Source organism: Hesperophylax consimilis, chromosome 19, assembly GCF_061612785.1.
Source record: "Hesperophylax consimilis isolate HC1 chromosome 19, BYU_Hcon_1.0, whole genome shotgun sequence".
NCBI lineage: Eukaryota > Metazoa > Arthropoda > Insecta > Trichoptera > Limnephilidae > Hesperophylax > Hesperophylax consimilis.
The window spans coordinates 25,325,483-25,342,256 of NC_142854.1; the positions used below are offsets into that span (position 1 = coordinate 25,325,483).

Below are 16,774 nucleotides of genomic sequence, written 5' to 3' on the forward strand. Positions count from 1 at the left end.
ATACTTCCTCTGCCAGTTTCATGCCGTATACCATACAACAGGGTTGGTGTCAGCACTCAGCACTCCATTGAAGACTTCGCTTCGCTTTTTCGGATATTTTTTAGCTAGCATCAACCCCGTTCAGTCCACCACTAATCGAGTTGCCTTTCCATCTTTCGTAAACATACTTCCCAAATACGCCAAATCATCCACCTGCTCCAAGTATTCATCATCAACTTCTCTATATCGTATACTGTTTTTGTACTCTCTCTTTTTCAAACATCATGACTTTAGACTTACTTACATTCATCATTAAGTCACTCTGCATACATACTTCGTTCATCTTTAACACGAGAGACTTTAGATCTTCCACACTGTTAAAAATCAGCACCGCATCATTTGAAAACAGTCAACTATTTCAGATTACTCATTTTCGCGCCCAAGCCCAACTACAAATTCTTGAATACAATTATTCCGTAACTGACTTGTTCCATCATTCATCTCTCTATATAGTATACTGTTTTAGCACTCTCTCTCTCTCTTTCAAACACCAAGACTTTACACTTTTTTTTTTTATTTTTTTTATAGTGAATACCTCACAAGAGTCCCAACTGCTCCCGTCTGGAGCCAGTGAGACTATGGCATCCCCAATTGGGGGATGTTGTGAGGCTGAAGGTAAGTGGGGAAGGGAAAGAGGAAGGTGGGGAAGTACCTGGCTATTCAGATCTAGTCACTAAACACTTACTTACATTCATCATTAACTCATTCTGCATACATACTTGGTTCATCTCCAACACGAGAGACTGTAGATCTTCCAAACTGTTAAAAATCAGCACCGCATCATTTGACAAAAGTCAACTATTTAAGATTACTCATTTTCGCGCCCAAGCCCAACTACGAATTCTTGAATACAATTATTCCGTATCTGACTTGTTCCACTCTCACAAAAAAACCTTCTACAGATGATATAAAGATAAACACAATATTTTTTTCAATGTGTTGAAACGTTAAATATTCTATGCTCAATTTGCCTTCTAGTCGGGCCGCCGGGAAATTCGTGAGGAAAGCTCTTGTCTTGACACTTTCAAGGAGATGGAACAATGTTATGTAATAAGTAAAACATTAATAACGATGTTTTCTTACATCGTATTTGTAAAATGATATTCAACATAGAGCAGAGAGTTTCAAAATTAATATATTCCTTCAAAATAATTATTCTTCCGCGTGTGTAATTTCTTCATATTATATACGAAAAACTTTTACGACAACTTTTATTTTTTTCCTAGAATTTCGGCTTTCGTGTAAAATTTAAGCGAGGGGAAAAAATTGTATTTTTTGTGTCTGTTGCTTCACTGCCAGTAAATTGACGCTGGAGGTAAAATAAAATTGATATTACTTTGTGAAATCTGTCTGTTGAAAAGTGCTACTTTACTGGTGACATAATTGATTTATTTTTGATGTCGACAAATATTATGTTTGATAAATATGTCTCAATGGTCGAGTGGTTTAAGACGCCTGTCCTGTTAAGCAGAGATGTTCAAAATGGGTACCCAAAACTATTTGAAATGAAAAATGGAAATGGGTCAAAATTGTTTTTAGAAAAGCATTTCAAATGCAAAATGCAAAATACCTATTTTCAAAATGCATTGAAAATGTAAAATGGTTTCTCAGGTCAAACAATTAAAATAATTATAGAATTTTTAATAATGGACATCAATGTAGAACAAACATAATATTGCATGATGGTAAATCCAAAAACACCACAACTATAGATTATGAAACCATTTGTGGTAGTTGCCAACGTAAAAACATAGAAACTGCTATCTAACATTTAATATTACATCGTCATGGCCCCATGTTAAGTATTTGAATCAATATTTTTTGTAATGGTATCACTCAATTGCCAGGGCTCCTACCAGGGAGCAACTTGACAAATGTAAATTATCTCTCATAGCGAGGTTGAGGAACGACTGATATTTGGGGCTTATGAAAAAAAGATGAGTGGAGATAGTAGGAAGAATGTTGCAAAAAAGCATTTAAAATGGAAAATTCATTGAGAAAAGCATTTAAAATGCAAAATGGAAAATACCCATTTTGCATTTTGCATTTCCATTTGAAATGGATTTATTTGAAATAAAGCACTCCTCTGCTGGTAAGACAAGAGATCCTGGGCTCGATTCTTAGTTGTAACCGTTAACTTTTTTATTTTCTGTGTCTTGTTCTGTTTCACGTTTCGTTTTGATTTACTAGTATTATCATCTTCTTCAATCAAACATAATTAAATATTTTATTTTTAAAAGTTTTTTTTGTTCTAATTTCTTTCTCAGGCGTCTCCGACTTCTTCCACCATTCACCACTGTATACCACAATGTTACTGTTAAAATACTACATTACATCGACTTTTGTGATGTCTGTACGAATGCGGATGAGTGCAAGCGAGATGGAATGGTTGTAAGATCTGTGGGACTACTTTATTTCCTCCCACATGTGGCAATACTAACGCGAATTAATCCGCCGCTAGACGCAAGCGAGCACGAGAAGAGAAGTCTCCATTCCTGTTTCAACCTTCGATCCTACCGCCACCCTCTCTACTCTTTCTGCCACCGTCTCCGCGTTCTGTAAAATTGTAATATTTGTCCTCACGAATAAATTTAATTAATTGTGCAGACACTCATTTCAATCTCCCATCTCCTGAACACACTTTACGGTTCCGGCAGCCACCGTAAATTACAAATAAGCATAGCTCTCATACACACATACCACCCTGCCACAGATCTTATAAAAGGCGATGCAAGTTAGTTGTGTGCCTCTTTTGTTACAAATAGCTACCCAATAAATACCAGTACATAGATCACCTAAGAGTATTATTGCATACACTACAACTTTAATTCGACTGCGTGTCTCATTTCGATGCAGAGATATTGAGTTAAGTGTACCTCGGGCGTCAGCAACTTACTACTGCATGAACATTTTAAGTTTTCTCTAATGTTACCGTTCTCTGTCGTTATCAGGGGATCAACAACTTGTATTTGTCTCCACCCACCGTTACATACAGATTCGTACGTCAGTTACTCCTGGACACACTGCTGATCCCTAGATTCCTTTTCCTTTCAGAACGTCATCTTCTTCCTTTCCTCAAAAATATCCACTACAAAGCATCCGCTAAAATGACATAGGCAATGAAGAAAAAAAAAATTTCGTGATCTCCTGCGTGGAGTTAAAGTTGAAAATAAAGTGGCTACTAAATCCATCATAGTACCATTGATAAAATACGGTGCGTAGATGTTTTTAATGTTAGAACTGACACTTTGATGGATTAGCCTGGTAAAAACATTATATGAGAAAACAATATCATTTCGACTGTATTTTGAAAAATAATGTAAAGGGATACTAATAAATCATTATTTTCCAATATCTCTATTTGAAGTTGCCAGGAATGAGTTGTGTGGTTTCTGATCAAACATCAAAATCTATTTTTGGCATTGAAAAACTAATTCCGAGTGGCTCGATTCTCCAATCGAGGCCGATCGCTGTCACTGTCGAAAGTATAGACATTGGTCGACTTTCTTATTCTCGAGTTTCGTCGAAGGTACATACTTAAACGCTAAATGTAAAAAGTTATTCCACTCGATTAACAAATAAATTAGATTATTAAATACAAGTAAATTAGTTTATAATAGTTGTTTTTTTTTGTAAAAAGAAAGTCAAACATTCCCGGGTTACGAATAACCTGACAATATTTGAAAATCTCCTACTACCACCACAGTAAGCTGAAAATTTTGCTTGTGTTGTGATGGAGGACTTAGCTAGCCGAGGAATTGAACACATTACGCCTGGGTGGGACCCAAGCGCGATGTCAACTCGGCCACCGACCGGTCAATAGTATGGTAGCATCTCATTTAAATTACTGCTCTATTGTCCTTTTCTTGTGCAATCAAACACAGATAAAGAAATTGCAAATAATTCAAAATAAAGGTATGCGAGCAGTATTGAATTGTAGTAGGTATTCTAAGATGATTATTATGCAGAAAAAACTAGGAATGTCAAGTGTGAGACAGCGAATAATTTACAATACCCTAATATTTATTGGTTAAAAAATAAGATGCTACCAAAATACATGTAAAGGGATGACATGTTAAAGAATGTTAATTTTAATTTCGGAATACGTGGCTACCCCACGAGAAACTGTGGAGATTTCAGACTTCCAAAAACAAATTTGTCGGGAACCCAAAAGAATCTCTGTTTTAAAAGATTTAAGCTTTTAATGAATTACCGACAGATGTTAAAGAAGCTAAAAGCCTTGCTGCTTTTCGTGGGTTATGCCTAAATACGATAATGAATACATTTTAGATTTATTTTAAAGTGTCCTCAATGTAATAGAAATAAGTAGAAAATGTTATAATTAAATATAAAATGAAATTTTATAAATAAATAAAAAACACGCAAAAAAAGTAATGTAACCTGACCTAACATCGTTAGGCTAAATTTTTTCAAAGTTTTTTTAAGGTCCCATATAATGGTTGATTCACCGGCGATGTTGGTTGCAAAACATAATTTTAATAATTGATTTGAGACAAACAAGAGAGAGACTCGATTCTTTCGCTGATTTGATAGACGAAGACTTCGTCAGTAATTTTAGACTTGACGAAGCGTCAGTGCGTCGGTGGTAGTCATTAGTCTCTCCTTCATAATACCCTTATGTTCTTCAGATCTAGATGTCAAAACTAAGGTGAGTAAAAAAATGATGCGGTGAAGTTTTGTTTTTGGCATTTCAAACTACCATCAAAGAAACGTCAAAAACATTAGAAATATATACAATATTTACAGGGCTATCAAAATAATCATCTCCTAAACCCTTCAAAATTCAAGAATACGTATAAATTAAACATTCGACAAAGTTCATCGAGACTTAATTAGTAGATGTCGCATAACGAATATCTCTTGATCGCTATCGGAGAATCGAGACATCCACTCGAGCGATAGAGATTTTGGGATGTTCGATTTCAGGATTAGACCGCACTTATTAAAAAAATAAAACTTTGAAATATTGATACGGAAACATTATATGTTTTATTATAAGATGCTTACTGCGGTTTAAAGGCAATTAACCCACATAGATTTCGCCGTTCATCCCATAATTTTAAGTTGTTCAAAATGGGGCAAAAGTAATATCGTAATGTGAATGTGCTATAATTTTCGCAAATGGAGTCAAATGACAATGTGCTTTGAAATTTATGGTGTAGACAGTTAGAGAATTAGTTGACAATGAGCAATGGAGCGATACACAACTGAAGAACGCGGAATAATTGTTACGGCTTATTTGACCAATTTCCAGTCTGTCGCCGTGGCCAGGCGCTTTTATAAAATCGACGGCAACGGGAGAAACGGTTCATTATTAAAGTTCATGCGTGTCGAGGGGTAAGACTCTCAACTAGCATTCCGGAGGTCACGGGTTCAAATCGCGGGATGCGAAACTAAATTTTATTTTATGATTTTGTGTTATTTCACAATTTATTAATTTTAAAGATACTCTCAGTATCGCCCTGGTGTAAGACCACCATTCAGAATTGAAACTCTTTGTAATAATGATATTATTTAAATAGTCAGATACTCTCCATCTCCTACCCCTCCCCACTACTTTAAGCCTCACAACTTAATGATTGGGGATGCCAAAGTCTCACTGGCTCCAAACGGTTGGGAGCCTTTACGACTCTTTGTACGGTATTCACATAAATACCTGTCTTGGAGATGGCGAGGTTTCCTTGGGGGGGCAGGCATATGTACATCGTTTGTCTCATTTTCAACATCTCTTTCTTACTGGCTATTATTAAGTTTGTAAAAAAAGCTGCAGCATTATTATGATATAGAACGTAGGTGTCATGATTTTTTGTGCCATTGCCGTAGGAATTTTAAAAGAACCGATTGTGGCACTCCTCGGTTTATGATGGTAACATCGCTTTAAAAAACTTAACCCAAGAAAATACTGTGATTCCTACAACGGTTTAACTTTGTGATTATCCGAGAGTTCAAAATAATTTAGATGTCTACTATGTACGAGTAAATGTCGTTACTTGTTGTTAAGAAATTAAAGTTATAATTACATTGGAGGATTTAAAGTACACCTTTATAGCGTCGAATTTGTTACGGACACGTTTGATGTTTGTATTTGTTTTTAAATAATTAATTGAAACAAGGAAGAGAATACTTCGGCTTAAGAGGAAGCTACAAGCCAAAAATCTGTATATTCTTGAAAAACCTTATATTGTAGGTAATAGGCATTAAAATCGCTTGACAAACGGAGTCTAACGTTCGATTTCAAGCACAAAACTGATTTTTATTTATTTTGTAGATAATTTTATAAGAAAGCAAAAAAATTAATCAAGTGAAACTGTCACAGATAATCTTAACTATAATACTGTATTTTTTTAAAGTTGTTTCCTTTACGCGTTCATAAATTTCTATTGAAAAAAAAAATTTTTAGAAGTTTACATTTATATTTTTTTATTGAGTAATTATTTGTATTCTAATCAAGAGAAACGATAGGAACACCTTCAATTTATCTAAAGCATATTTTTTGGTATTCATAATGTACACCAATCCGTTAGAAAGATTAATCAAAATAGTGATTTAGCATTAAACTTCGCCTTAAAACGAGACAATACCCAAAAATAATCTTTACGACCTAAGTGAAGCAGCCGTTCTCAAAAATATGCGACACGCGGCTCTGGTCTATTGTAATCGTGTAAAAACTATATTCTGCGCACAGCCCGGCCTAAAAGACGGACCCACGGTCGACTTTGCCATAGCAGGCTTGTAAAATCGATTTTATTTTAATTATTTCTGATGAACGTATTAATAAAATCTCAAATATTTCTAGAGGGATACCTCGGTAAGTTACTAACTCATCGTTTAGAACAATAAAATATGGTGCTTACCGCTAATTTTATAGTATAGTACTGTATTTAATAATCTCAAATATAAATAACTTACATCCGTAGAAATCCCTCTAGAAACATTAGAGATTTTAGTAATACCGCCTTATCGCCTTAAAGGGGATTTAATGAAATTAAGCTTCACAATTAAATATCCAGTTTATATTCAAAATCTCATAAATCCTACCAATAACTTTGGAAATGAAAATTTTACGACCACCGTCACCAAGCAATAATAATGAGAAAAAATTATAATTAAAAAAATAAAAATTATAATTTTAGTTTTATTTTTTATGTGAAAACGCAAAACAGTCCCAACTGCTCTCAGCCGTATAAATATAGGGAGACTATGTCATCCTCAATTGGAGTATGTTGTGAGGCTGAAGGTAATGAGGAGGGTAAGGAGTAAGGAGATGGGGAAGAGGAAGGTGAGGAAGTACTTGGATATTCAGATCTGGTCACCAAACATGGCCAAAGCCAATTCAAGCAACGTTTCAAATCTTAATGATGGTCTTACACCAGGGCGATACTGAGAGTATTTTCCACTGTAGAACTTGTCGCAAATACACTATATATTATTTTTAATGAGTATATTATGAAATAACACAAATTTATCAAATAAAATTTATTTGAGTACTCAGGGATTTCAACCCACGACCTGCAGATTGCTAGTCGAGAGCCTTAACCCTCGACTTGAAATGTGGTTCAATTTACTCAAATTTGTTTTGAATATAAGTCTAATTTTCAAAACTGGAACTTTCAGACGAGTGATGACCATTATATGCAGTTACTTTTTCGCCTATTTTTGACAGAAATATTATTTAAAAAAATATTATTCCTATCCCGTGATTTTTCGTGTCTATTAGTATTTATATAAAGGAGAGCATCTGTGGCGGGCGGGCGGCGTTTTATTTATTTTTATACAAATCTACAGTTTAATTCCGACATTGATGAAATTTTGCCCACTTGACCTACGAAACAATAAAGAATGTATTACTTTTTATCTTTAATATTTATTTCCCGGCATTGGTATTGCACCACAGTCGTTAGAAGAGGTAGATTTTCCCTAACGTAAAATCCGGGTATAATTTCGGAGACAAACCACGTGATCATGTTTTTGGCACCAGGGGGGTTCAAGAATGCATTAAATTACGAAGAGCACACATTAAAATAACAAGAACCTGCGCAAAAAAGTAAAATTCGATAAAATTAGGCAAATGTATGGTGCGCAGTCCATCTGAATGTTCGTTCTTGAACGAATTGTCTGGCTTAGCAACCCTAATGAAAAGGCAACAACGGCGGGTAAAATATATCACATTTGTAAAAGTGTCCAACTAAATAGTGTAATTAAATATTGAATTTTGGGAACAGGCACGAACTTTTGTTTACCCGATTTGGGATTACGCAGCGCACTAAGTGGTTATACAGGGTGTGGCAGAGAGGACGGACGGTTTAAAAAAAATCATAAAATAGTTTTAATTTTAAAACAAAAACAAATTTATTGATGGAATCAGGTTTGCGAGGAAATAGCATTTGAGACAGTCAAGTGTGGAAAATCACATCAGGCATGTGGTGGCCGGAATCGTTGATTCAGTGCTGGAGGCGTTCTTGGAAGTTCGCGTTTTTTTGTTCAGGTAGTTCCCAACTGCTCCCGTCTGGAGCCAGTGAGACTATGGCATCCCCAATTGGGGATGTTGTGAGACTGAAGGTAAGTGGGGAAGGGAAAGAGGAAGGTGGGGAAGTACCTGGCTATTCAGATCTAGTCACTAAACACGGCTAAAGCCATTTGGAGCAACGTTTCAATTCTGAATTGTGGTCTTACACCAGGGCGATACTGGTAGTATCTTCCACTCTGGAACGTGCCGCAAATATACTATATATTATTTTAATTAATTAATTGTGAAATAACACAAATTAATCAAATAAAATTTGTTTGCGCACGCCGGGTTCGAACCCGCGACCTTCGGAATGGCAGTCCAATGCGTTACCACTGGACTATGCCGGCCGTCGTAGACTCTCTCCAACATCGCTCTATATCATAGGGGTGAAAGCGGAGATCCATATGCAAAATTCGCCTTACCGAACGATCACTGAGGCGAAGTGCAGCAGCATGTTTCCGGCAGATCGAGTCGCGAAGAAAGGCTTTTCGAACGCGTTCAACATTTTCAGGAGTTCGAACTGTTCGCGGAGCTCCTCTTGGTCTTCTGTTGATCAGTTCACCACGCCTGCGAAGTGATTCAACCCAACGAAGGATGGTGTTTCGAGAGAGAACAGCTTTATTCCGATGAATGTTGAAGTGATTGTGACTGACTCATTATTTCGGACGAAACAATCATAGGCGAAAACGCGGTGCTCCACCGTCCACGGCTCCATGACGACAACTGGTAAAACAATGCTAGGAACTAACGATTCAAGCGGCACCCCCTCCACCTCTCTCGTAGACGGAGGGGGAGTGTACTACCCATCTCAAAAACGTCCGTCCTCTCTGCCGCACCCTGTATTATAATGAATGCAATGCCTGTATACTGTCAGATGCCTTTGTTGATGAAACCACGCCACTCTCCTTGCTTCATGCTACTTGGTTTGTTCTCCTCGCCATTATGGGAAGCTCTGTTTGTTGTCTTGCTGTGTCTGGCACACATTTCTAGGGAGTATATCGCAAATCTGCTTCCTTTCGCAAATTTATCTCTTCTGATAGCCTGTTGTTTATTTGTTCTAGCTACGTGATATTCTCAGCATGCGGTTCCTTCTACATTCCTGCAGCAGCGATGTTACTTCTGTGGTGGAAGGTTTACCGGGCTGCCGTGGGCAGATCTGCAAGACTCAATGGGGCCCGCATGCCGAACGGGGGCATGCGGGCTCACAGAGGTGGAGCCCCCGTTCAGGTACGTCAACTCTTCTGCCTTCTATGTCGTGAATTGTTCTTGATCATACTTCTTTACAGCAACAAAACAATGTGTCTTTTTTTGGACTAAAAACTCTTTTAATAAAAAAACGAACTTATACACGGTGTCCGGAAACTCGTAGTACAAGCGGGAAACTGGAGAATCTACACCACATGGGGAACCCAAAAAAACATAAAGTTTTTTGATTTGAGCATTTTCAAAAAAAAAAAAAAAAAAACCAAAAAAAAAATATTTTTCGGCTATTTTAGGGTTAAAGTTTTTTCTGGTGTTTAGGGTTGAATAACAGATGTTTTAACCCTGCAGAGCAGAAATATTTTATGATTACACCGGGTTAAATGAAGGGTGATTTCAAAATAATGCTTCAAATCCGAGTTTCTTCATTTGTTTTACTTTCAAATAGTTTTAATTTTTTTATTTTTTATTTATTTATTTATTTATTTAATTCAAAAAACAGTTTTTACATAAAAAGCATACTCTGCACATCTCACTAGGGCATTCCTGTATCAAGATGTGCAGCTTTACAATAATATCATTTAAAAAATACATATATGTAAATTTAAAATAATAACAACATTAAATTAAATTTAAACAAAAAAAGAAAAGTTTATGACACGGACGTTTCGAGACCGGTAGACAAAAATAAACAAAATTTTAGTAAGAAATGTATGAAAAAAATAAAAACAAAAAACAAAAAAGTCAACAAAAGAAAAGAAAAGAAAAGAAGCATTATTAAGTAAGTTGGCAACAATAATATTCTTCTGTTAACTAAAGTACAAGGTACCTGTGCTGGCTTATCAGACACAGGCATAGGAAACCATACTGATAAGATAAAGAAATAAGAAAAAATAAAAAATAACTAGATAAAAAAAGGTAAATAATAACCGATAGGTAAGTAGATAATATTATAATAAAAAGTAAGTAAGTAAATATTTTAGCTAGACAATAATTAAAGTAAATATTAATACGATAATTAAGTAGATAATAATAATAATAAGTAACATAATAATAAATAACCAAAAGTTATTTTAGAAGTAAATAAGTGCATGCGCAGTAAGTAAATAAGGATTGTATCGAAACAGAGCTTCCACAAGGAATTATGATATAAGCGACAACATGGGTGATCCAAAATCATCATTCTCAGCTAGTACGGAGATTTTGACCATTTTCTTGAATGAATTTAACGTACCTATAGTTTTTATATTTTCTCCAAGCATATTATATAGCAACGGAGCTTTATATGAAAAACTCCTTTGTCCGAAGGATGTTCTGGTATACACCGGCTGATACATTAAAGAAGAACCCATTCTAGTGATGCGCACTTGTTGAGATCTTTTGGCAGTAATAGTGTTGTTGAAAAATTTACAGAGAGCCTGTATTATGTACAACTGCCTTATTGTCATAATTTTGCTTTCACTATATAATAACTTTGATGGATACATAAAATTTCTCTTATACATTATTTTTAAAATTAATTTTTGCGCAACATTCAAAGGCTCTAAGGTAGTCTTGTTACAAGAACCCCAACAGACAACATTATATGAAAGCATTGATTGAACTAGAGCATAATATACAGTTTTTAATGTAACTTTGTCCAATATGTTTCTTAGATTTTTGAAAATGTAGGCTAGCCTTCTTATTTTGTTTCTTAATGTAGTAATGTGATTGTTCCATTTTAAATTTTTATCAATAATTAAACCCAGGTATTTGATGTTGTCTACTCTTTCCAAAGATTGACAGTTACACTCCTGCACACAACAATGTATTTTTAATGAACGTTCCAAAGATGGTTGATTTACAGAGGAAATGCTAAAAGTAATATATTTAGTTTTGTTCATGTTTAAGGTTAACAAGTTTTGATCAAGCCAATTTTTGACTGCCCTTAATCCTGCCTCGCACTTAGCATACGTTTCGTTCCACGTGTCAGCAGCAAACACCAAGACAGTGTCATCTGCAAATACAATTGAAGATCCAGAAAATTTCAGTTTACAGAGGTCGTTAATATATAACAAAAATAGAATTGGACCCAGAACACTACCTTGAGGAACACCATATACAATTGATTTATTTGAGCTAATGTGATCATTAATTATTACTCTCTGTGTTCTATTTTCAAGATATGATCTGAACCAATCTAAAGATTTATTAACAATACCCATTGAACTGAGTTTTTTTAAGAGTAAACCGTGGGATACGGTATCAAATGCCTTAGACAAGTCTAAAAAGACGGCCATTGCTTTATTGCCAGTATCAAGAGCTTCTACGACTGTGGTAATCATTTTTAAAGCAGCATCACTTGTTCCCATGTTCTCTCGGAAGCCAAATTGATTATCTGAGAGAATTTCATATCTTTTTACATAAGACATCAACCTAATTTTAGCTAATTTCTCTATTATTTTTGATAACGTATTTAGCAAGGAGATAGGTCGATAGTTATTTACATCTTTGTTATCTCCTCCTTTAAATAAAGGAATAACTTCGGAATTTTTGCAATGATTAGGGAACAAGCCATTCTCAAAACTAACATTTACAATGTGTGTAATAGGTATTACTAGTTCAGAAGCATTTTGTTTGTAGACCATTGCACTTATATTGTCATTTCCACTCGAAAAACCTGATTTTAGCTCATTAATCACATTTAAAACTTCATTACAATTCGTTGGTTTGAATTCAAAGCAGGCATTTTGCATAGATTGTGTTGGATTATAATTTTTTACTAAAGATTCTTCACTGGTGTTATTTGCACTACACAAAAGATTAGCAAAATTTTGACCTATATCACTAAAAAAATTATTCACATGGTTAGTAATGACTGTTGGATTATCATTTATGGATACAATGTTATTATTTACTTTCAGTTTATTTATGGGCACTGATTCCTTTTGCAAATCCAATGCTTGTTTTATTATTTTCCATTCTTGCTTTATGTTTCCTTTTACCTCGTGAAGCTTCCCTTTATAATATGTCTGTTTGGTCGTTTTTATAATTTTAGAACACCAATTTCTGTATCTTTTATAATGTGCAAACAGTTCGATATTATTTGGTTCTTTACGACAACTCTTGTGTAATTTGTCACGTTTAATGAGGCAGTTAACAATTCCAGAAGTTATCCATGGTTTCAAGTGCTTTTTATTACAATGGATTCTCTTAGTATATGAGCAATTTCCAATATGTAATTTTAGACGTCTTATGAAATTATCAGCTGCAGTATTGACATCACTGGTGGATAAGACTGTATCCCATGTTTCCTCTTTCAGTGTCGAATTTAGTAGGTCATTATCCACAGTTAGTCTAAGCTTTACGTCTATTTTTTTGATTTTGTTACTCTGGATTTAGGATATTTCAATAATGTAGCAAAATGGTCTGTAATACTGGTCCTGAATACAGCACTCTGAGGATCGTCTTTTGACTTAACCATAATGTGATCAATACAACTCTCAGTACTTGATGTTACTCTAGTCGGTGAAATAATTAATGGTTTTAGACCGTGGTAAATCAAAAGTGAAAGATATTGTTCACTTTTTATGCTGTTCATATCCAGAATATTTATATTTATATCACCACATAAAATCACTTCATGGTTATGTGTTGATACAGAACGTAGTAAGTCATTTAGGTGGTCAAGAAAGGTATCAATGTGTGCTTGAGAAGGAGATCTATAAACTGCTAAAACACATACATTACAAGGTAGTTGTAATTTAAGACAGTTGGCATGTGGAATAGTTATTTCTTCAACAGAAACTATGACATCATTCCGAGTGTAAACGACAACTCCATCATTTTGTAAATAATTTTTTTTGGTGCTATGTGATGAATATCCAGTAATACTTGGGATATAGATTGAATCTTTCAACCAAGCCTCACTAAAAACGATAATGCCAAATCTATGTTGTATTGCGTCGAGAACAGCTATAGTATCATCGAAATTTTTTTTTATGCATCTTATATTCATACAATATATAGAGAGAGCAGAATGGTTAAGAAATTCATTACATACTGATGGGTCATCTATGTTGATATTGATTTCCTTGTCGTCATTTAGTTCTTCATCCAATATAGAATCCATATTAATACTTTTTTATACATGTTGCTGTTGGTGGTGTGACTCATAAAACAAAAGCAAATAATATGCGATGTAATTAATAATAATAATAAGAATAATAATGGGTGTATATTAATATTAATTTGAGCCCGTGAAAACTTGTCGAAAATGTAGGTATATCCCGTGAAGGTACAAACGAAGGAAATTATGTTTACATAATTATCAATCTTAAAGTAAATATTTATAATAAAGTGAATAATAGCAATAAAAGTGGTTATAGAGTGGTAGTAGATCTTTTGGTGGTAATAGATTGGTAAGATAAATAAGTTAGTATCAAGAACGCAACTAAAATGACAAATACATTCAATAACATTAGAAATACACAGAATGTGACTAAAATAGTGCGCAGGTATTTGCAATGATTTTATGATATTAACAAAACAACAATTATTAAATGATATTAACAAAAAAATATAGCTCAGAGCATGGAGCGTACTTAGGTTGTAAAGATGTTGCAAAGAATATGTTGACATAAAATAAATACATACAAAAACATTTGAAATACACAGCGATGTGGCCAAAATAGTGCGTAGGTATTTGCAATAAAAAAATTTTTTTTCAGGTATATGCACAATTGTTATTTGTATGTTATTACCTAATGACAAATTATATGTGATAACAACAGCTAAGGGTGGTAGGTAAATATAGAATACATCACATTGCTTATTCATTATCCTATTGAAAATTATGAAATGAGTCTTAAATGAACAAGTAATGAATTTCATAATTACCGACTTATTATTCTTAATCAGAGCACGGTGAGTACTCAATCTGTAAATATGTAGGTGCGACGGGTGTGTTGCAATAGAAAAATAAGTTACAATTACCTGCGAACTATTCCAGAATCTGACCATAAAAGGAATATAGATATATTCATTTATTTTTTTCCCAGATTTATATAGATTTACTAGAAGTATGAGGTTGCATGAGATCTTACTGATTGTGATAAAAATAAATGAGTATATAAATATTCTATAACAATATATTACAATATGAGAACATGAAATGATATCTTCATTGACAGCCATAATGACAGAGTGAAATAGAAGTCAGATAGATTGACTTTTTAAACGTTGCAGGTCATTGGCATTATTTATTGTTATGATTTTTGAGCTGTCAATTTTCTTCAGTAAGATACGTCCTGAAGATGTCCATGCATATTTAAAATTATTTTCTCTGGCGAATCGTTTAGTTTGTCCTAGGAGGAATTTTGCTTTTTGTGTTAAGTGATCCGATATATATATTCGTTGGGCATCTTGCGATACTCCTAGATCGTATGTATTTAATTTATTTGTGCTGGGAGTTGTGGCCTTTGTGTATGTTTTTATTTTGCATAAGAAATTATCTCGATCTAGTGTGTTATTAAAGGTCGCAATGATTGATCTGGGATTTTTTTCAGCAATTTTAGGCCCCATTCTATAGATTTTTTTTATTACCGAGTTCACATTTCCTGAAGAGTCCTCAAAGTTGATAATTTTTGTTATTTTATTGAGAATTTCTAAATAGTTATTAGAGATGGATTCTGGAATCCCTCTTATTTCAATATTACATATTTGAGACATATATTCTAGTCTGTCGATTTTGACGTCTTGTTGTGAGATTGTATTAATTAAAATGTTGTTTTGGTTTTTTAATTCGATTAGATCAGCATTATCTTTAACCTGTAATTTTTCCATAGAAGTCACACGCTTTTTTAGATCTTCCTGTTGATCCGCCATGAATTGGAATGACTTTAGTAGATCATTGTTTTGTTTTAATATTTCTTCATATTTGTGATCATAGATGCTTAGTTTATTGTCTACAAAAGAAATCATTGTTGTTTTAAATTTTTCAAGTTCCTTCAAGAATATTTCCAATGTTAACGGCTGATTAGAGCCATCTGTGAATGATGAAGCTAGATTTTCACTGGTTATTGTAGGTGTGGTTGTAAGCTTCGCTGTTTGTGCAATTCGTTTTTGATTTTTGGCAACAGGTGTCAGGTCTTGATTGAGTTCATTCATGTTATTATCGATAAGTTTCTGTTTAGTTGATTTCGGAATTTTAATGCACTTCTTACATTTCCATTGTTGCGATTGAGATTGATTTTTTGCACCTCGGCGAGAAGTTTCCACTATATCCGCACACAAAATGTGATATCCATCTTCACATACAGAACATGCTATAAAATCGGCCGGAACTTCAATGTTTTTTTCGCATGCAGTACATTGAGTATTCATTCTAAATTCGCTGAGCGTCTAAATTCACACTAAAAGAGCACTATTGAATAATTGTTTCCTTTAAGGATGGATAACTTTGCTACACTTGAGATCTTCACTCTTTGATATTCAAGAACTATGGCACCGATTTTTGAGTTTATGACACAAGCTCTCGAGGAAAAACAAAAAACTCTTTTTGGTGCAAAAAACACACTTTTTGTGAAAAGAAATACACTGGACAGTGCGCAATCTTCGATTTAGATGAATTGACCACTTTTTAGCTATTTTCTATTGTTGATTTTGTTAATTTTTTGATAATTTGAAGGAGATACAGAAAAACGTCAATACTAGACTTGACAGTGTTGCCATCCCCTATTGCCATCCCCTGTTGCCATCCATAGTTGGGTACTTTGATCTTCAGTAATAATTTATAAGAATTTGATTAAAAAAAAATAAAAAAAAATCAACTTCAAACTCGATTTACTCGATAACGAAAGCTCAAATAAAAAAAATATATACTACAAAATCGACTCCAAATGTGATGTAGATTCACCAGTTTCCCGCTTGTACTACGAGTTTCCGGACACCCTGTATACTACCGAAATCTATCAGATAAGTCTATAACCTCTAAGATTTATCTACAATAGAGACATCTATGTCTTG

The 16,774-nt window shown here is 34.2% G+C and overlaps 1 protein-coding gene across 1 annotated transcript in view; it reads left to right on the forward strand.

Moving 5' to 3' along the window:
- LOC149415043 (alpha-1A adrenergic receptor-like) overlaps positions 1-9,886 on the forward strand; it is a 52,068-nt gene extending 42,182 nt beyond the window's left edge. Inside the window, exon 3 of the mRNA XM_089642984.1 lies at positions 9,631-9,886. Coding sequence (XP_089499110.1) covers positions 9,631-9,886 — 256 coding nt within the window. The remainder of the gene's footprint in view (positions 1-9,630) is intronic.
- Positions 9,887-16,774: the final 6,888 nt, after the last annotated feature.